At 42.2% G+C, this 22,927-nt stretch overlaps 1 protein-coding gene across 1 annotated transcript in view; it reads right to left on the bottom strand.

Annotated features, from left to right (window-relative positions):
• Positions 1-22,699, bottom strand: part of LOC122684278 — an 831,075-nt gene extending 808,376 nt beyond the window's left edge. The window contains 3 exon segments of the mRNA XM_043888282.1: positions 5,546-5,596; positions 17,004-17,187; positions 22,566-22,699. Coding sequence (XP_043744217.1) covers positions 5,546-5,596; positions 17,004-17,121 — 169 coding nt within the window. The 5' untranslated portion in view covers positions 17,122-17,187; positions 22,566-22,699.
• Positions 22,700-22,927: the final 228 nt, after the last annotated feature.

The following is a 22,927-nucleotide window of genomic DNA, read 5'->3' as shown; positions in this document are numbered from 1 at the left end:
TGATCAGAAAACCTGGGTTTAAATGCAAATCAACCATTTCTAGTCATGCAATCCTGAGCAAGTTACTTAATTCCAGGAGTCTCACAGAAAAAGACTAAACTGCATCATACATAAAAATCCTTTAAAAGCTACAAAATGCTGCACAAATATTATTATAATGGCCAATAAAAGGAAAATAATTAACGACAACAGATTTTTACATTGTTGGCTCTCTGTAGAAATCACACCTATACAGACACAATCCCTAGTTTCTATCTCAATGCCTTCCTGTTCTATGATACAGTTTGGAAAGCATTAACTCACACACTTTTTCCCCACACACTGTCTCAGTTACTAGGGTCTGGCAAACAGACCCTCCTCTGGTCAGTGGCTCTCAACAACAGGAGGAGGAAACAGTGGTAAGGCGTACGCCCAGTCCCAGTCTCATCCATTCCGATGATGCCTTAACTAATGAGTTAGAACAGTGAAAAGTGAATCAGTTACAGGACTTACACACCAAAGTTTCTGACTCAAAACTTACCACAGAGCTCCAGGGGGCTCAGTGGTAAAGCATCTCCTGCCAATGCAGGAGACACGAGTTCCATCTCTGGGTTGGGAAGACCCCCTGGGCATGGAAATGGCAGCCCACTCCAGTATCCCTGCCTGGGAAATCCCATGGACAGAGGAGCCTGGTGGGCTATAGTCCATGGGGTTGCAATGAGTCACACACGACTTAGTGACTCAACAACAAAAATCAAGACTGTGGTACTGGCCTAACAACAGACATAGATCAATGGAATAATACTGAGAGTTCAGAAATAGACCTTCACATTTATGATCTATTGATTTTTCAACAGGATATGAAGATAATTCACTGGGGAAAAGGGTCTTTGTAGCAGTGGTGCTGAGATAACTGGGTATCTACAAGAAAAGCATGAAGTTGGACCTGTAGCTCACACCATATACTAAATGGATCAGACACCAAAATATAAAAGCTAAAACTAAAAAAGTCTTATTAGAAAAATGTAGGCAAAAATCTTCTTAATCTTGGAATAGGCAATGGTTTTGCAGAAATAACAGCAAGTGTGTAAAGTAACAAAAAAATAGATAAACTGGACTTCATCAAAATTTAAAACTTTTATGCTTTAAAAGGAACTATCAAGAAAGTGAAAACACTATCCACAGAATGAAAGAAAATATTTGCAAACCATATATCTGATATGGGACTTGTAGTCAAAATAAATAAATAGTACTTACAACTCAACAACAAAAAAGACAAAACAACTTAAAAACTGTCAAAGAATTTGAATAGACATTTCTCTAAACAAGATACAAAAATGTCCAATAAGCATATGAAAAGATAGTCATCAAGATTGTTATACAGCAGGGTAAGAAATATCCAGACCACAGTGACACAGTACTTCACACCGACAAGGAGGGCCATCATTAAAAGACAGACAATAACAGTTGCTAAGGCAGTGGAGAAACTGGAACTCTGATACACTGATGTCAGGAAGGTAAAATGGTGCAGCCACTCTGGAATATAGTCCGGCAGTTCCCCAAAAGGTTAAACACAGTTAGTGTTTGACCCAGCAATTCTACTCCTAGGTCTATCTATACCCAAGAGAAATGAAAACAAATGTCCACACAAAACCTTGTACACAAATGTTCATGGCTGCATTATTCACAATAACCACAAAGTGGAAACAACCCAAACTTCCATCAGCTGATGAACAGATAAATAGGATGTACTATAGCCACACAATGGAATATTATTCAGAGACAAAAATAAAGTACTGATGAATGCTACAACATGGATGAATCTTGCAAACATTATGCTTCATGAAAGAAGCCAGTCACAAAAGACTACATATTGTATGATTCCATTTGTACAAAATGTCCTGAAGGCAAATCTATAGAGACAAAAGTAGACCGATGGTTGCCCAGGGCTGTATGGTTGTGAAATTGGGAGGAAATGGGAAAGCATTGCTAAAAGGTATGGTGTATCTTTTGGGGTGATCTGAATGCAAAATTGATTATGACAGATATAAAGCAGTGAAGACACTAAAAGTCACTGAAATTTACACTTCAAATTACATCTCAATAAAGCTGTTACAATTAAAAAATAAAGCAGAGTCTGTGTTCAACGAGTAGATAATTGAAACATAGCAATAAAAGTAAAAACTGCTAATATAACTGAACTACATCCTCTTAAGTATTTTCTCCTTTCATTTGCTCAAATAGTAAATCAAAAATCAAAATCCAAGCAAATCATTTTACCACAGTCTCTACTTTTAAAAAGTAGCAAGGATCTCTGTCATTTCCATGCTTATAAAGCTAATATAAATTTGGGCAGTATCAGACCATAACAGAATTTGAATCTAGCTTCTGTGCAATCAGAGACACAGGTTATCCTCAGGATGACAGAAACTTGTATCTTAATTCAGAAATTTTTCCAGCTAGCTGCCAGTTTCCCACTGACATTGAGGAAATAGGAATGAGCACACCAGCACATTTACAGATTTTGAGTCTGCATTTTTGACGGCTCTGCGGAGTCCCCAAAGCCGCAGCATAGTCGTCTAGAAGCTAAGCTGGCGTGCAGGTCACTGAGGCAGTGAGCAGCTGCGGCCACTGGCAGCACCTCCAGCTCAGAGCGGGACCGACACGCGGGCCCCTGCAGAGGCCTCGGAGAGAGCCCTTCAAACGCCACGGGCCAGTTACGTTCTCACCGCACACCGAGACTCAGCAAAGCACCTCTACTATCCACAGAGAATACTCGATGTATATAACCGAATCCCACCCAGATCATGTGCACTTTCCTATGCCTATGATCCCACAGACCCTACCATTCTGGGAATAGAAACTTTTTTCTTAGATAAATCATAAAGTTTTGGTTTTAAATATTAATTCTAATGTTATAAAAGAATTAACTTAATCCAACCTAAAAAGAAAAAAAGATTACTGCACTTTTACCTCAAAGACAACAATGACCCAAAAAAGTGAAAAGATACCTAGAAACTGTATAGGCAGATATTACCTATACAAAGAAATAATTTAACTGATCATCAAAATATTTTGCGCATACTCTTAAAAGATTTAAGTCTGTTGAAAACCTGGGGGGGGGGGGCAGGGGAGACCTTCAACAATACTACAGTAGAAGACAAACACATGCTTGTCCCTGTAATATGAACCCAAGAGTCGCTTAGCGGGCATCTTAAAAGAGATGCACTCAAGTTCCGAGGTCCCATCTCTAACCCGACACACCCACAGAAAATCCAAGGCCTACGGTAAACCCCTTAGCAAGCGCATGGCCATCGACGTGAGGGGCAGGGCTCGCGGTGAGCATCGACGTGAGGGGCAGGGCCCACATGGCCGTCGACGTGAGGGGCAGGGCCCGCAGCGGGTGTTGACGTGAGGGGCAGGGCCCGCAGGGGGCGGCAGGAACCCCCACTTACACCAGCGCAGCAAAGAAGACCCTATGCAACAGGGGAGCCACGAACATGAAGGTGGGCACGACCTTCGTCCCTGCCTGATCAGTCCATCAGCTATCTAGGGATCAAAGAAGCTGCACCCGTAGGCCTTGTTCTGAAGCAATGTGAGCTATCCAATCTTCACATGGTTAAAAGGATTACAGTGGAAGTTTCCATAAGCCAGCAACTCCACAGAACAAGCTATCTTTCTGCAATGTTATATGTCAGTATCTCAATAAAACTGGGGGGAAAAAATACAACTGAGTAGGTTTCTTTCTTGAAACTGAGGAGCTAATTATATGTGACATCTACATTTTTTTAATGAAAAACTATTAGAAATATTTTGCTTGCACAACCAGTACACTTTAACTAAGGCTCAATGAAAAAGTAAACCCCCAAATTTCCATAGTTAAAACATTTCTTTTTTACATTAAACAGAACTATGATTTAACCATTTTAGTTTATTTAAGGAATAAACATCATGTAATTTTCTTCCTCAGAATTTTCAGTTTCCATGCACATTTATAATATATTGGTTTAATCTAAGTTAAATTATTATCTGTAATAAGTCAAAACTAAATTAGAGTAATGCACCAGGAAATAATATATCTGATAGCAAAACTGCAAACTCTAATCATCACATATTATACAGGGATTACATTCATCAAAAAGGAGCCCTAAACAAGCTCATTAAAACAAAGCAATTAATTTATTTTGCCAATAATCTGTTTTCAAAGTTTAAACAAAGTTTTCAAAGTATATAAACTAAGTTCATATATTGTACCATTTCAGTTGTTTGTAAAGAAAGGTAACAGGAATAATATATGTGGTAAACACAGTTTATTAAAAAAAAAAAAAAAGATTCAAACATTAAAACAAATACTACCCTACGAAACAAGAGAGTTTAATTCAAACTGAAGTTTTTCCACAAATCAATCCATTTACACGAATTGGCCACCAAAGCTTAAACAAAGATGTGACGTCTGAAACAGCTCTAAGGTAACACAGCCTAAGTGTGACAAAAACACCTGACTACCCAACAGCTTCTCCTAACCAAGAAGTGATTTGTTCTAGTTGAGTGAAATATTCTTCGAACATTATTACTACAAGTTTATAAATGTGACTCCCGTGTAAAGAACTACAATAAATTCACTACAAACATTAAGTCTTATTAGAATCTTTCCTACACAAAAATGGCTGTCAATTAGCCATTTAGCCACCTACAGGTTTTTCACTTCCATTAATACCTAGAGCTGTTATCTTTGCTTTCATATTAAAACAAGCTCAGTTAAATCAGAAATCACACCAACAATGTACTCAATACTGAAGCGCGTCCTCTCGCCTCTGACGCACAGCGCTACCATTTAAACTACACAACTCCGCAGTGGCTTGGTTCCAACACTGAACTGACATCAAAACACAAACTTCTTCAAGGAGTCAAACAGCCATCTTCCGACTACTGTACCAGATCCAAGATACAGCAGAAGCTAACTTCCCTCCTTCTACTCTACATATATCATTAATCAACTCCAAGCAAGCACTTTAACTTCCCATCAGTAAACTCAGACCAGATTGAGGGTATGTGGTCATAATGGAGAGAGTGTTTCAAACTTAACCTCACCGCCTCCAATCACCACAACCTAGGACTATAAGAAATAATGTAAACCATGAAGAAACACTGTTTAATGTTCCAGCACTTCTAAAAATCAATTTTCAGCAAGATAACAACTAAATAAATTATCAAACAGCAAATATTTTAGCCACAGTATTACTCTATCATGAAAGAAATCATTTAAAACTCCAACACCTCTTCCACTAAAAGATCATTGTATGTGTTACCCTATAATTCCATTATCTTACTGTTATTGCATTACTCTTTTTTTGGCAACTCCATCTACCATTACAAACAGATTCATGAAGATTCCATTTCTGCATGGAGACCACCACAACCACTGTCTTCACAGTCACTTAAGTCCAAAACAGAACCATGTTTTCGCTAATTAATCAGGCTCCAACAACAATAGTTGAGACATCACAGCAACAGTTCGATTACACCTTCTGCAAAAGATACAAATAAAAATCCATTAAGTACTTACCTACAGTTGGGGGGTGGGCCCAACGTAATTTCTGCAAGTTCCTTCTGAATTCTTGAAAATAAAGACAAAGAAAGTTACATTAAAATGTCTTTACTCTTTTAATATTCCATTAAATTTTACACTTTTACACTAATCTTTCCTATTTGTGCACTTTTAATTTGAAATACTATCACTGTATAAATCATCATACACAGTACCAACAAAGTAGCAATTTCTGCCACAGTTTCCACAGTGCATCTACAAAGAGGAGACCGGCCGCTATCTGTGCCTCCATCTCTCACCAACAGCACAACTTAAATCAAAACTTTAAGCCACTGCTGTGCTGTGCTTAGTCACTCAGGCAACTCTTTGCAACCCCAGAGACTGTAGCCCCCAGGTTCCTCTGTCCATGGGATTCTCCAGGCAAGAATACTGGAGTGGGGGGCCACTCCCTCCTCCAGGGGATCTTTCCAACCAAGGAATGGAACCAGGGTCTCCTGCATTGCAGGCGGATTCTATACCAGCTGAGCCACCAGGGAAACTCAAACCACTGCTAACGCTAAGCACACATATGCCTTCTGCAAAGGGGGAAAAAAGAATTTTTATTTTAAAAACCTGTTTTTACCCTCATGTGTTATTTTCATCTTTTATGTTTTACTTCACCTAACCCCCTATATGGGCTTCCCTGGTGGCTCAGTGGTAAAGAAGCCACCTGCCAATGCAGGAGACGTGGATTTCATTCTGGGCTAGGAAAATCCCGTAAAGGAAACGGCAACCCACTTCAGTATCCTGCCCCGAATGAAATGTCTGATACAGATACAACTATCACTTCTCTAAGTCGTGTGACTCAAGGTGGGGAAGACGTTATGAAATGGGTGTTTGTTGTTCACTGGTCAAGTCCTGTCTGACTCTTTTCGACCCCACAGACAGCAGCACACCAGGCTTCCCTGTCCTCTATCTCCCGGAGCTTGGTCAAACTCATGTCCATCGAGTCAGTGATGCCATCCAACCATCTCATCCTCTGTCGTCCCCTTCTCCTCCCGCCTTCAATCTTTCCCAGCATCAGGGTCTTTTCCAATAAGCGGGCTCTTCGCATCAGGTGGCCAAAGTATTGGAGCTTCAGCATCAGTCCTTCCAATGAATATTCAGGATTGATTTCCTTGATGATTGACTGGTTTGACCTCCTTGCAGTCCAAGGGACTCTCCAGAGTATTCACCAGCACCACAGTTCAAAAAGCATCAACTCTTCGGCGCTCATCCTTCTTTACCATCCACCTTTCTTTACCATCCAATTCTCACATCAATACACAGACCAAGACTAACAAATCTAAAGCCAAAAATAAAAAACCTATTAATTCAGCTGTCCCACTGAGACTTCTTAGATTCTATAGTGTGTTCATGTGCATTTAAAGTACATATGGCACATAACTAAACAAGAGAAGTCTCAAATATCTGATAGAGAACACCCTTTGTGGATTCCACACAAAAGTGTAAATAAAACAGGCACTGTGAGGCACAACGCGTCACGTCCAGGTTAAAGGCAGTGAGCTGAGAGCACACACTCCCCCTCCACCCCATCAGCGCCCCAGGTGACGGCGGGGCACACACACAGAGGGCAGAAAGGGATCAAGGACAGAGACAGGGGTGGTCACCACTGGCAGAGGAATTCCACTCTATTTGGAAGACAAAGTACATGCTGTGAATCAAACAGGTTGAGACGCTCCAGAGGGCACAGAGCATATAGGGTGTAATAAAGATACACCACTCAAGGGAGAAAAACAGTCACAAATCCCACAAGAGAAACAACTCTGTAAGAAAATCACAGATAGAACAGGCACGAAACTAAAACATAAAATACTTTCAATCCAGTAACAGATATTAAGGGATAAAAAGGAGGCATTTTGCCTAAATGCTATGATTCATTGCGTAGCTTTAAGATCCTAGTTCAGTCACTCAGTCGTGTCCGACTCTTTGGACCCCATGGACTGCAGCACGTCAGGCTTCCTGTCCACCACCAACTCCCAGAGCTTGCTCAAACTCATGTCCATCGAGTCAGTGATGCCATCCAACCATCTCATCCTCTGTCGTCCCCTTCTCCTCCTGCCTTCAACCTTTCACATCATCAGGGTCTTTTCCAATGAGTCAGTTCTTCACATCAGGTAGCCAAAATATTGGTGTTTCAACTTCCGCATCAGTCCTTCCAATGAATATCCAGGATTGATTTCCTTTAGGATGGACTGGTTGGATCTCCTTGCAGTCCAAGGGATTCTGAAGAGTCTTCTCCAACACCACAGTTCAAAAGCATCAATTCTTCGGCGCTCAGCTTTCTTTACGGTCCAACTCTCACATCCACACATGACAACTGGAAAAATCATAGCTTTGACTAGACAGACCTTTGTCGGCAAAGTAACATCTCTGTTTTTCAATATGCTGTCTAGGTTGGTCATGGCTTTTCTTCCAAGGAGCAAGCATCTTTTAATTTCAGGGCTGTAGTCACCATCTGCAGTGATTCTGGAGCCCAAAAAATAAGTCTCTGTTGCCACTGTTTCCCCACCTATTTCCCATGAAGTGATGGGACCAGATGCCATGATCTTAGTTTTCTGAATGTTGAGCTTTAAGCCAACTTTTTCACTCTCCTCTTTCACTTTCATCAAGAGGCTTTTTAGTTCATCTTTGCTTTCTGCCATAAGGATGGTGTCATCTGTGTATCTGAGGTCACTGATATTTCTCCTGGCAATCTTGATTCCAGCTTGTGCTTCCTCCAGCCCAGCGTTTCTCATCATGCACTCTGCATATAAGTTAAACAAGCAGGGTGACAATATACAGCCTTGACGTACTCCTTTCTCAATTTGGAACCAGTCTGTTGTTCCATGTCCAGTTCTAACTGTTGCTTCTTGACCTGCATAAAGATTTCTCAGGAGGCAGGTCAGGTGGTCTGGTACTCCCATCTCTTTCAGAATTTTCAATAGTCTGTTGTGATCCACAAAGTCAAAGGCTTTGGCATAGTCAATAAAGCAGAAATAGATGTTTTTCTGGAACTCTCTTGCTTTTTCAATAATACAATGGATGTTGGCAATTTGATCTCTGGTTCCTCTGCCTTTTCTAAATCCAGCTTGAACATCTGGAAGTTCATGGTTCATGTACTGTTGAAGCCAGGCTTGGAAAATTTTGAGCATTACTTTGCTAGCATGTGAGATGAGTACAATTGTGAGGTAGTTTGAACATTCTTTGGCATTGCCTTTAGGACTGGAATGAAAACTGATCTTTTCCAGTCCTGTGGCCACTGCTCGGTCTTCCAAATTTGCTGGCATATTGAGTGCAGCACTTTCACAGCATCATCTTTTAAGATTTGAAATAGCTAACTGGAATTTCATCACCTCCACTAGCTTTGTTCGTAGTGATGCTTCCTAAGGCCCACTTGACTTAGCATTCCAGGATGTCTGGCTCTAGGTGAGTGATCACACCATCATGGTTATCTGGGTCCTGAAGATCTTTTTTGTATAGTTCTTCTGTGTATTCTTGCTACCTCTTCTTAATACCTTCTGCTTCTGTTAGGTCCATACCATTTCTGTCCTTTATTGAGCCCATCTTTGCATGAAATGTTCCCTTGGTATCTCTAATTTTCTTGAAAGAGATCTGTAGTCTTTCCCATTCTATTGTTTTCCTCTACTGCTTTGCATTGATCACTGAGAGATCCTAACACTGGACCTATAGGAAATCTAATCCTAACACCCCGTCTGGTCTGGCACTAAACAGGTAAACTTATACAGAGTTTATTGGCCTTTTATTACAGATAAAGCACAGATAACAAGTTGTAGTTGCACACTACAAAATGGAAATACTACTAACCATGAAGATGTAAAATCAAGTGTAGCTAATAGAAACCAACTAAAAGTGGATGGTGGGGGGGGGGGGGTGAGTAGATGGAAGGAAGAACAAAGGTATTAATACCCTCAGTTTACAAAGTAAGGAACCAACGAGTATTGCTGAAACGTGAAGCAATGAGCAACAGTGGCTTAAATATACTACTTCATTTAGAAAGACAGCCAACACTCTTTTTTTAAGTATTTGTTTTAGTTGGAGGCTAGTTACTTTCCAATATTGTGGTGGTTTTCGCCATACATTGACATGAATCAGCCACAGGTGTACATGTGTCCCCCACCCTGAACCCCCCTCCCACCTCCCTCCCCATCCCATCCCTCCAGTACTTTTTAAAAAATATGAATATCATTAACTGGGAGGCGGGAAAAGAAAACAGGTGAACAAGCTGGTGAACATCCTCAAAATTCACAGCAAGAAGACAAAAGGTATTATTTAACAATTCAACAAGTAGGTATAAGTCTATTACTTAAGGTCAGGTAGAGTCAGCTAACAGGAACTGCCACAGGGAAAGTATCTCAACAGAAAACTGCTACTTTGTAATCAAAATGTCTCTGTGCTGTTTAATTTGCCAGCGGGAACATGAAAAACTTTTATAAACATTTTTTTATTTAAGCATAGGTGATTTACAATATTGTGCTAGTTTCAAGTATACAGAAAAGTGATTCAGATATATGTATCTGAATATGTGTGTGTATATTTGTGTGTGTATACATACACATACTCTTGTTTTTAAACTCAGAAAACCAAAAGAACAGGGATTCAAAACAGTATGCTCACAGTGTCAAAGAAAACAATTTTACTGTAAAAGAACTTCCTAGGGATTTTCAAATAATTCATCTTGCTTTATGCTTATACTGTCCCTTTGGTTTAAAAAATTGATGTCATAATTTTGTCACAGAATTCTGTAATGGAACTTGAAACCCCTCTAGATGTCTATCATTCTAAATCTAATTATTCAATACAAAAAGCAATTTACTGATAAACTTGACAATTTGGAGCAGTGAGTCAGTGCATTACAATATATTTTGAGCCACTGCTACCAAAGAATGGCTGTATTTCTCTTGACAGAAAAGATTATACTAAGAATTGCTATTTAAACGGTTGCAAGATGTCCTGCTGTTTTCAATGACAGCAATTCAATTCTATCTCAAAAGTTGTGATCATGGTATGTATTAAGTTTCTCAGTCTTGACATGTGGGGTAATAAGGAAGGCAGCTATTTCAGGCACTGTCCCTTAGGGTGAGGAAAAATGAAAAAGTATCAGTAATTTACACTTACAATGCACCTTTTACATGATGATCTTAGGCTATTAAAAGTGAATTAAATAAATCTCACAGAATTCTTTAAGTACTACCATTTTATCAGTTCCCATTTAGGAAACTCAGGCTAGTAACTGCATGCTGTTAAGGTGAAAAGACAAGCAATTATCTTGCTAAGTCAAACAAACAAAACAACATCTCCTCTCTCTTATGAGAACTTTTAAGACAAAATTATTTCTTTAGAAACAAATCCACTAGACAACTGTCTATATCTCCAATTTCTGTCCAGCAGTGCCACTTCCTTGGTTGTCATGATACATAAGTCAGCAACTGCACATGGTTACTGAAACAAGTCAGAAGCAAAATGCAGACTAAATTTCAGTTTGTACGACTTCACCTGAAACCTTAAATGTTCCAGGAACGGTAGGAGTTTACATGTGACTGTCATCTGCTAAAAAGAAAGAGGAGTGGGGGGCGGGGAAGGGGAGATAATTATGACTCATTCAGACTGAACTGAAGACCACAGCGACAAAACTGAACCCAAGTGGAGAAGACATGAAGCACTCGTTTTAATACTAACATACTGGATTAATGGTTCAGAAAAATGAAGCAGTATATATACCGACGTGTCTCAAACACAAACACATATTCAAGCTTAAAGAAAATTCAGTAACTCACTCAGGGCCAAGTAGAACATGAATATATGGACTTGGGGATTCACAAAGGTATTTTCTTAACAGTTATTTAAAAAAAAAACTTCATCCACTTAGATGACTTTCTACATTCCCCTATGGTCTGCATTCCTCAAAACCTTCCAAAATGAACTCATTCTCAAAAGAAAACATCATGTAACTAGTTACTAAAATTTCTTAAATCTCAAAGTAATCTCTGAATTAACTTAGAAAACACAGGGCCACTGCAAGTAATAAATCCAGAGTTTAATTCTGAGTGGTGCTACATACTGTGCACCTATGACTCCAAACAACTGCTCGATTTTTAAGACAACCTAAATTAATGATTCTGCACATCAACTGTAAACTGCATCCTGATTTCAGGAACATTAAAAACTTAAATGAACATTCAGAATCAATAAAATACAATAATTACAAAAGATTATCTATAAAGAGTACTTCATTCTCATGTGGAAAAGAAACAGATTAGCCCATATAACAAAATATCACAGTCAAATATGCTGAAATCAACCTCCCAACCTAACAACAATTTAGAGTCTAAAACCAAATATCATTTCTAGGACAGTATTATATTGTATCCAATAAAATCACATCAAATTATGAAGAGAACAGACCATGCTAAAAGCATTCCGATTTTTTAAGAAATAATTTCATGCCAAAGAAGAGCAAAAATGCATCAAGAAGTAACTGTAATCTCCCTCTTAACTCTGAAACAGACAAAAATTAATTTATACCATTGTTTAAATAAAATTCCAATTTAATATTTTCTGTATCCAATATTACTTTGCCATAACACCTGAAAACTGAGATTTTTTTTGCAAGAAAACACATTTCTACACCTAATGATTAATTCTACAATTACAGCATATTTTATGCAACTGAACACCTATGTGCAAAGTACTTTTCTTGAGTTACTATAAAATGTATATATAATTACAGCATCTGAGCTTTACTATTTTAACAAAAAACACTAAGTCCTCATAGCATTAACACAAACTTCATTTTTCTAAAATTTATCACATGGACTTAGTAAAATACTATTGTAGGCTTTAACTGGCACAAAGTCTAAGAACGACAGCATCAGTGTATGAAACCTTTCTGTGTGCCAAATAACAGCTTGATCACTTTCCATCCTCACGCTGGCCCTGCGAAGATGGGACTATTTCTGTCTCCATTTCACAGATGAGAAAGGTGAAGCTTGGAAATGTTAAACTATGTTTCTAATATCACAGAGCAACTAAATGCCAGGACCTAGCATTAGGTCTAACCCAGATTCTGTCTCTCCAGTGCAAGCTCTGCACTGCTGATTAACTCTCCCACAAAATGACACTATTTGGAAAAGATGTCTCATCTGCATAAAAATCAATTATCAATAATAATAAATGAGAATTTTATTGTGAAACTACCTCCACCTTTGATCTTCTGAACATATCAGTACTAGGATTCTAATCTCTGGGGAAGATCCAAGCCTCACAACAAACCCTAGGTTCTAAGGCAATCAGTCAATAAATACGACCCTACTATGCAAGGCACATGGTGAATTAAAACTATGTTTTGAGTCCCTGTCATCAAGATTCCCAATGTTTTTCCTCAGTTGTTAGAGCTCAGACAGAGGGACTTCCCTGGCGGCCCGGTGGCTAAGACTCCACACTCCCAACAGGGAGCCTGGGTTCCACCCCTGGTCAGGGAACCAGACCCACCTGCTGTGACTACAGAGATCCCGCATGCACAACTCAGGCCTGGTGCAGCCAAAACAGACACCTACTTAAAAAAAGAAAGGAACCTAAAGCAGAGATGGGGGACAAAATCAACTTCCACTATCAACTAGACTGGGGAGAAGGAAAGGAACAGAGTTCAACTTTTTAGTATTGGGTTTTTGTCTTTTACCTGAAAATTTGCCGTGAAGCAGCATTTTATATTCAAAAAAATAGTAAATGCCTAAACCCCCTCAGACACTCAACCATAAGCCACCCAGAAACTGTGTAGAGGAAAGTCATCAGTCACAGTCTGAAAATCACAGATTCACAAGAATAAATTTGCCAACGGAGTGACTTTTTTTCAGCCAGGAAGCAACTTAAAAGGCATTTCTTACTTTCCCCAATGCCGTACTACTAATTCCTATCATGTGCCCATCAGACACTGTCCTGGATTCTTCACACACACACACTCAGAAATAAACTTTATCCCCAATTTAAAGAGTGGGGAAAAGGAAAACTAGGTTTGAATACGTAATCTCAACTTTGTACACACTGTGGGAAAACGAAGTAAAGAATGACTGTTACCGAACAAGCCTCACCCAATCCCAGCTTTCACACATGGCCCAGTTTCCACTCCCCCGGCAGACTGCGGGCCTTGCTCCGACGCCGGCACGATGCCCGGCCGCGCTCCACGGGGCGCCCGCCAGTGGGGAGCACTCCCAGACGATCGTCCTCCCCGGCCCCCGCAGCACCCTCACTCTCAGGGGCTGTGTGCGCCTAGTCGCTCAGCCGTGTCCCACTCTTGGCGACCCCACAGGCTCCTCTGTCCATGGGATTCTGCAGGCAAGAACACTGGAGTAGGCTGCCTCACCCTCCTCCAGGGGATCTCCCCGACCCGGGTCCGCGCTTTGCAGGCGGATTCTTTCCTGTCTGAGCCACAGGGACGCCCTCAGTCAGGCGGGCCGCAGTCTGTACCTGAGGATCTCCTGCCCACGCACACCCACGCACCTCCCTTCCTTCCTCTAAACGTCCTGTTTCTCCATCCCCGCTCCGTTCCACCCTAGTCCACGGCATTCCCTGCAGCCGGTCGTTCTGCGCTGTGACCGGGCAGCTGGCCGGGCCCTGAGCCGAGGCCCCTGGAGCTGCGCTGTGCCCGCAGGAGCGCATGGGGCCCTCCCCACCGTCCAATACAGAGGTTAGAAGGCCTCAAGTCCCAGGCCGTCTCACTTTCTCACGGCTCCTTCAGCAGAGGGCGGGCATCCGCAACCCGCTTCCAGGACAGGGACTTAGAATGGACGGCGCACTCTAACAACTCTCCCCAGAAAGGCACGGCCTGCAGGGGGCCTGACAGAGGTCTTCCCAACCTGTGGACTGACTCGACCAGAGAGAAGCAAGCTCCTCCAGCCCACACGGGTATGACCTCTGGGATGGGTTCCCTCATCCACACCAACAGTAAAGGATGAAGCTGTCACTCAACGGTCAGTCCACAAGGCCCCAAATTCTCAGACAGTACATCACAGGGCCAGGAAAGACTACTAGATTCAATTCACCTTTAGATTATTTACCAAGAGATATTCTATAATGTAACAGTATTAAAGTGTATATTCCCTCTGCTGAGTCCAATGACATGCCAATCACCCTAAGCAACTGATGTGGCAGCAAAGAATCACCCAAAATATCCTGCTTCCAGATCTACCTGTTCTCTGGAGGAAAAGAAAATCTGTTATCAAGACTAAACCACTGCCTGATATAATGAAAACGACATGCATCTGTTCTTCAGTTCAGCTCAGTCGCTCAGTTGTGTCTGACTCTTGGTGACCCCATGGACTGCAGCACACCAGGCTTCCCTAGCCATTACCAGCTCCCGGAGTTTGCTCAAACTCATGTCCATTGAGTCAGTGATGCCTTCCAACCATCTCATCCTCTGTTGTCCCCTTCTCCCACCTTCAATCTTTCCCAGCATCAGGGTCTTTTCCAATGAGTCAGTTCTTCCCATCAGGTGGCCAAGGTATTGGAGCTTCAGCATCAGTCCTTCCAATGAATACTCAGGACTGATTTACTTTAGGGTTGACTGGTTGGATCTCCTTGCAGTCCAAGGGACTCTCAATAGTCTTCTCCAACACCACAGTTCAAAAGCATCAATTCTTCAGTGCTCAGTCTTCTTTATGGTCCAACTCTCACATCCATACATGACCACTGGAAAACCATAGCTTTGACTCGGACCTTTGCTGGGAAAGTAATATCTCTGCTTTTTAATATGCTATCTAGGTGGGTCATAGCTTTTCTTCCAAGGAGCAGGCGTCTTTTAATTTCAGGGCTGCAATCACCATCTCCAGTGATTTTGGAGCCCCCAAAATAAAGTCTGTCACTGTTTCCATCGTTTCCCCATCTGTTTGCCATGAAGTGATGGGACCAGAAGCCATGATCTTAGTTTTTTTAATGTTAAGTTTTAAGCCAACTTTTTCACTCTCCTCTTTCACCCTCATCAAGAGGCTCTTTAGTTATTCTTCGCTTTCTGCTGAAAGGGTGGTGTCATCTGCAGATGTGAGGTTATTGATATTTCTCCTGGCAATCTTGATTCCAGCTTGTGCTTCAACCAGCCCAGCATTTCTCATGATGTAGTCTGCATAAAAGTTAAATAAGCAGGGTGACAATATACAGCCTTGACGTACTCCTTTCCCTATTTGGAATCAGTTATTGTTCCATGTGAATCCATCTGTTGTTCCATGTCCAGTTCTAACTGTTGCTTCTTAACCTGCATACAGATTTCTCAGGAAGCAGGTAAGGAGGTCTGTATTCCCATCTGTTTAAGAACTTTCCACAGTTTGTTGTTATCTACAGTCAAAGGCTTTAGCGTAGTCAATGGAGCAGAAGTAGGTGTTTTTCTGGAATTCTCCTGCTTTTTCTATAATCCAACAGATGTTGGCAATTTGATCTCTGGTTCCTCTGCCTTTTCTAAATCCAGCTTGAGCATCTAGAAGTTCAGGGTTCACGTATTGTTGAAGCCTGGCTTGGAGAATTTCGAGCATTACTTTGCTAGAATGTGAGATGAGTGCTATTGTGCAGCAGTTTGAGCATTCCTTGGCATTGTCTTTCTTTGGGGTTGGAATGAAAACTGATCTTTTCCAGTCCTGTGGCCACTGCTGAGGTTTCCAAATTTGCTGGCATATTGAGTGCAGCACTTTTACAGCATCACCTTTTAGGATTTGAAATAGCTCAGCTGGAATTTCATCACCTCCACTAGCTTTGTCATAGTAATGCTTCCTAAGGCCCACTTGACTTTGGACTCCAGGATGTCTGGCTCTAGGTGAGTGATCACACCATCGTGGTTATCTGGGTCCTGAAGATCTTTTTCGTATAGCTCTTCTGTGCATTCTTGCTACCTCATCTTAATATCTTCTGCTTCTGTTAGGTCTGTACTGTTTCTGTCCTTTATTGTGCCCATCTTTGCATGAAATGTTCCCTTAGTATCTTGAAGAGATACCAATTTTCTTGAAGAGATCTCTAGTCTTTCCCATTCTATTGTTATTAACTCCCACATTTCTCACTTTACTAACAGTGAGTGTAAATAATCATCCAGTAACTATTTCAATAGACTCCCACTTTTATTCTCTGCTGCTCAATAAAATAAAATAGTAATGGTCAAGGAACCATAAAACAAATTATCACACTTTTACATGCACTTTCCTATTCATAGTCACCTAACAATACATATACACACACTATGGATACATAGTTTATAATTTTGCCATGCTGTTTAACTGACTTTAAACACCAAAAAGTTCATATTGCATATAACTAAGATCATGAAAAAGAAATAACCTTGAAGAAGAAAAAATCCATGAACTTCATGGTCCATATCCCAGAAAAATGATTAAATGCAAGAGAAAGTCAGACTTAAGGTGATAAATTGATACTAAAAGCAAAGAAGTTCCCGTAACTGAGGTACCTTTTAGCACTAGTAGACAGTTTAGCAGCTGTTTTGCTGGATATCTTCCCCTCCTTCTTCTTCGGCTGAACCTGCTCTCTCTCTGGTTCCCACTAGACACTCTCACGCTGGTCTCCATCGGAGCTTCCTCCACTAGTGCCCGGACTGTCGTCAACTCTTTGTGCCTCAGTGGACATTTTAGATCCTGGATTAAAGAGTCAAAAAAATCATTTATTCAGTTGGGGAAGGACTGCAGAAAGGTCGCTCGAGAACAGAGAGAAAGTGAATCTTAACAGGAACCAAAGAAAACTCACTATAGAATGAATGACTTGCTCACTTTACCTAACAGCTTTGGGAGTTGCCAAAACTTTTCCTTCATCCATTCAAAATGTATTGAGAAAAGAAATGAAAACAAATATATATACACAATATGTTCACAGCAACACTATTCACAGAACCAAAAAGAGGAAACAACTCAAATACCCACCAGCTGACAACGAACAGATAAACCAAATGTGGGATATCCAAGCAATGGAATGCCATCCAGCCACATAAAGGAACGGAGTACAGTATGTGCAAGCTACACCGTGGATGAACTTTGAAAACACGATGTTCAGTGAAAGACACCAGGCACAAAGGGCCGCAAATGGCACGAACCGTCCAGAATCGGCGAGTGCGCAGAGACAGAAAAGTCAGTGAGTGATTGCCAGGGGCTGGGAGTGAGGGAAGAATGGGAACGGTACAAAGCTAAGAAGTGCAAGGTTTCCTTGTGGGGTGATAAAAATGTTCTTATATTAGATAATGGTGATATACAGCTCTAAATATTCTAAAAACCACTGAGCTATACATTTTAAAAGAGTGAATTTTGCAATACATGAATTATGTGTCAATAAAGCATCATCGAAAAAGAAAAAAAACTGCGCTACCCACCAGGCACTGTGCCGGGCTCTTGAGTCCTAGGATAAGCAAGTTGATTCAGTGGGTAAGACTACTTGCTAGGGGCTGTAACAGAGGTCAGTAAAAATGGCCAAAGAACACAGGGATAGAGCAAATGCTGGCACCAATACCACATGAATACATCCTCCGGCTGGGCTACAATTAAAATCCTCTAAGTCAGTCAACTGTTTTAAGTAACCTTTGTGACAACAGAAGAACACAGAGGCCTCCGTGATTCTAAATAGAAGCTGAACTGCAGGACGGTGCCAGCCCTGATCCAACAATTTACCAAGCAACCAGGTTCCACAGGAGATGAAGGCTGTATGGAGACATTAGGGGCCTGTCTTTCCCCCCACGGTCTGGATGAAACATACCTCGAGGCTTTCAAAGTCCCTTTGCTCCACAAGCAACTCTGATTACCAACTCAATCTTCTCAATATCTTGGTACATGGGTAAGCTGTTACAACCTAGATAATGCACAAAAAAATTCCAGTTCTCTCTTGCTAACAATCATTCTATCATAATTGATTTCTGAGTCTGATTACCATGAGTACATCCCCTGTGACCCAACTAGCTTAGACTTTACTGACAAATCCAAAACCGAACTGATAAAACCCATGCCCACACTCTCACCATGTTACTGCCACCTCATAACTACCGGAGCTGGTACACCTACCTTCTGGGGCGCCTCTCTTCAAAACACAGAACTACCTTTAAGGAGTGACATCAACACCACAAAGTACCCCTTTAAGAACCACAAATAAATGGGAACAAATTCCTTTTGAAAAAGATACTATGTAACTCTTAGTCAAATTAAGAGTTAAAACTGTATTTGCTGGATCAAAAATAAGACTTAATATGTAAGAGAAAGATACCTCAAATAAAGCACTGTTTGATTACCAGAACTGGTCCAAATGTAGAGCTAGCTGACCATAATTAAAATTCTTCCTCACTGAAGATTTAACTTATAGCTCGCTCTATTTCACTTGTAGCTTGCTCTAAATCAAAGTGATTTCATGAGACAGAACTTGAAGTGGTTGAAATGAGAAAGGTTAAGACAAACCTGAAGGAGAAGTGAGGACGCGGGAAGCAGAGCCGGTGAGGAGCCAGCAGAAATCCTGAGTGCCTTCACCAAGGCATCACCAGACACAGCCCCATCACCCTCAGCAGCTCCCTTCCTCCACGCCAAAGAAAGAGAGGTCTGCCCAGGCAGCTCTGAAGCGGGGAACGCGATGGCTTTCCCCTGTAAACGAGCACAACCGTCTCCTCAGCTGGAGCATCTTCTAGGAGCACTCGAGTCACTTAACAGAATCCCGAGATTTTATATCAGCATGTTCCACATCCAGCTCAAACAGTCCTAACGTATTTCTTGCTTTCTTTTTTTTTTTTTAATTTTTATTTCACATAAAATTCTCATCCTTGGATTTAATGCTGAATTTTTTTTCAGCTTACTTCTTTCAAAAAAAAAAAAATATATATATATATATATATATATATATATATATATATATATATATATGAGTTTAAACCCTTGTAAGTATGTACATAAGAGCCTGTGAGAACAGCTGTGCATGGGAGTAAGAAAGAGAGTAATTCTTAGAGAAAGGCCCTCACATGCAGCAAAACGCTGCTGGCAATATTTTGAGATATGTGAAACGAGTGAGAAATCCTTTTATATGTCTTAAACTGGAAGCAATCCATTAGTTGACAAATACATGAAAACCTAAATGGAATAAAATTCTTTTTTACTGAAGCTCCAGTTTTAGTTTGATAAACTATGCCTAGAATTTCAGTTGCATATTACACTAGTTATAAAGCTACATATTCATCTTAATATTCTTATTTATGTGTAATTACATAATATCTAATAATGCCATGAGCATATATAATTACTTAAAAGACTACTCAGTGATATAATCTAAGCCACAGTCTGAAATCCACATTTCATAAACTGCCCCACAGTATCAGAAGACTAAAATTAGTCTCACTAGGGAACTATTAAAATACCCAAATAGATGTATAATTTCTACAGTTTCACAGTAAGGAAAAAAAATTTCCACTTTTGACCTAAGAAGCCTTATTTCATCCAAATCAACCTATGGATGATAAATTCACCTAAGGCCACAAATAACCACTATAAAAGAAGCTTTCAGAAACAAAGTTTTCATATCCTGTTCAAATACTAAGAGTAAGGGGAAGTTCTGTGGGTTTTATTAATAGTTTTTGAGTGTCTAATTACAGAAACAGTGTGGGGAAAAATTACTGCACTACTTAGGTGGCAACTAATTTTTATGAAGAAAAAATAGTCTATACACATTTTAATTAGCTGCAAGACTGGTGTTCTGTCTCTCTTAAAGTACAAATGAGTAAAAAAAAAACTTTCTGGGCTTCCCTGGTGACTCAATAGTAAAGAATCCGCCTGCCCATGCAGGGTTCAATCCCTGGTCTAGAAGATCCCACATACTGCAGAGCAACTAGGCCCCTGCACCCCATCTCCTGAAGTCTGTGCGCCCTAGAGTCGCGGGCTCCTCCGCCACCGACGAAAAGACCAGCGCAGAGCAGCCCGGGCTCGAGGCAACGAGGGAGAAGCCCCTGCAGAAACCAAGACTCAGGACAGCCAAAAATAAACCACTTTTTTTTTAATTTCCTGAATTAAAACTCTCTCAATGTTATCTTCAAGGGACTCCTGCGTCCCCAGCACAGAGGGTATAGGTTCAATCCCTGGTTAGAGAACTAAGATCCCACAAGCGGCAGGGCAGAGACAAAAGAGAAATACAGGAAGTGAATGTTATCTTCTAAATCAGCGCTTACTTTTAAGATGAATTCTTAAATAGCTAATTGGATCCAATTATCTAATCTAGAGTGAAGATAAACTGGAATCCCAGGGTTATAAACACAGAGCTACTCTTCCATGATAGTTTCAAAGATATTAAGATTTTTACTTTGCACTCAAATACTCAGTTTCTAAACATAAAATAGTAAAATTGAACTTTCCTCAAAGAAGTGTTAGATTAAAAGTCTGAACACTGTTCTTTCTTCAACTCAAAAATTATCTAAAAGGGAATTAGCTATGTATTCTATACGGTAAATTACAGTCCTGGAAATTAGCAACGTATGAAAATAAACTCACATGTTCCATAGAAATGAGATGATTTGGTGATAAATATTATCGATAACATAGAAACAACTATAGTCACTCCGTGAATCCGGATTACCGTCCAGATAAGACGGTATAAAACTGTATAAAACTCGCAGTATAAGACTGCAGAAGCAAGTGTTCCTTTGAGCTTTCACAACAGGAAAACGCTTAATTCGGTCCTGTTTCTTGCCACTTGCCTTCCCAGTCGGGTTTCTAAACTTTTCTAAAATGTAAAATTAAATTATTTATATTACCTTTAACTCACCTGCAAGGATATTTATGCAGGAAATAATAGTGGAACACCCAAGATTTGAGGAAAAGGTGCTATGGTGTGGCGGTGAGCACCTTTCTATAATGGGGTATGACATTATATGCAAACCCTCCATCACTGGCATCAGCCCACAGACAAAACTCTCCAGAGCCAAAGGGCATCCAAACTGAGTCAACACAAATTTTTAGATTCCCAAGGTCCAGAACGAATTCTCACCTATTCAGAAGCATACTTTTTTAAGAATCGAAGATTTAAAAAAAAAAAAAAAAAAAAAAAACAACCAAGAAGAATTTAAAATCTTTCTGAAGGGCGAGATGGCAAGATACTCTTAAGGTAAACCCTACCATTTCCTTCTGCACTTTTAAATAAAAAAATATTTGCGTACACGCTCAAGAATACACAATGCAAAACGGTGAATCTGGGCAACATGCAAATGGGTCTAACAGCCACCGAGCCAGGACGGGGTCCTTGCAGAGCGGCCTTAATTTCCTTAAGAGAAGATGGATTGGACATTTCTGGTCGGTCGTGGGGGGGCGGGGGGCGAAGCCACAAGAAGCTCCGCTTCATCTTCATTAGAAATAGTAAAGGGCAAGAGGATGAAAACCCAGAGAGCGAGGAGATACGGCGGGAGTAGACGGAAGGGGGGCGCTGGGGGTGGAACCCGGCTTCGAACCGAGCCAGCGGGGCTGCGGAGGACCGAGACCAGGAAAACGGGCTCGGACCGCGGACTGCGGGCTTCACAAAGCGGGGACAACACACGGCCCGCCGCAGGGCGGACGCCGCACGGCCCCCGGCCGCGGGTGGAGGAGGGACCCGCAGGGACCCCGCGGGCGGCGATGATGGGGGGCAGATCCGCAGGGACCCCGCGTGCGGCCGGGCCGGCACTTCCCCGTGACACTCGTCCTGCACTTTCCCGGAGACTTGGTTCCGGGAGCGCTGGACAGGGAAGGGGCGGCGGGCGGCGAAAGACTGGGACGCGAGGTCCGAAGGGGGAGGGGGCGCTGGGGGGAGGGGAGGGAGGGGGAGGGGCGCGGGGCTTCGGGCACCTGAGCGAGGCCGTCCGCGCGGTCGCGGGATCGAGCCCCAGCCCGGGGACAGAACGCTGAGGGGACGCGGGGGGCAGGGGCGCTGACGAGGCCCCGGGGGTCGGCGTCCCCGCGGGCCGTCCGGTCTCCGAACCTGCACCCCCGCCCCGCACAGCGGACCGCCCGGCCACGCCTGTGCCCGCCGGACTCACCCCCGGCGCCGCCGCCGCGCCCGGCCGTTCCAGCTCCGGCTGCCCAGCCTGCTGCCCGCGGCTGGCGCTGTCGCCGCCCCTGAGTCCTGGAAAGTGGAGCCGCCGCCGCCGTGCGCCGCCGCCGCCGCCGCCCGGCCGTCCGCGCGCGCGCCCGGGAGAGAGCGCGAGCCCCGCGCCGCCCCGCCCCCTCCCCGCGCCGCCCCGCCCCCTCCCCGCCGCGCGCGCCCGCGGGGCGCCGAGGGAAAGTGAAGTGACAGCCGAGCCCCGCGAGCGGACGGCGGCGGGGGCGGGCGAGGGGCGCCCCCCGGGACGGAGCGCCGGGGCCCGCGAGACGCGGGAGGGAGGCTGCCGGCCGGTCGGGA

Source organism: Cervus elaphus, chromosome 26 (genome assembly GCF_910594005.1).
Source record: "Cervus elaphus chromosome 26, mCerEla1.1, whole genome shotgun sequence".
Classification (NCBI taxonomy): Eukaryota; Metazoa; Chordata; class Mammalia; order Artiodactyla; family Cervidae; genus Cervus; species Cervus elaphus.
The sequence above is the reverse complement of the archived record's forward strand: the minus strand, read 5'-3'. Positions and strand labels throughout refer to the sequence as shown.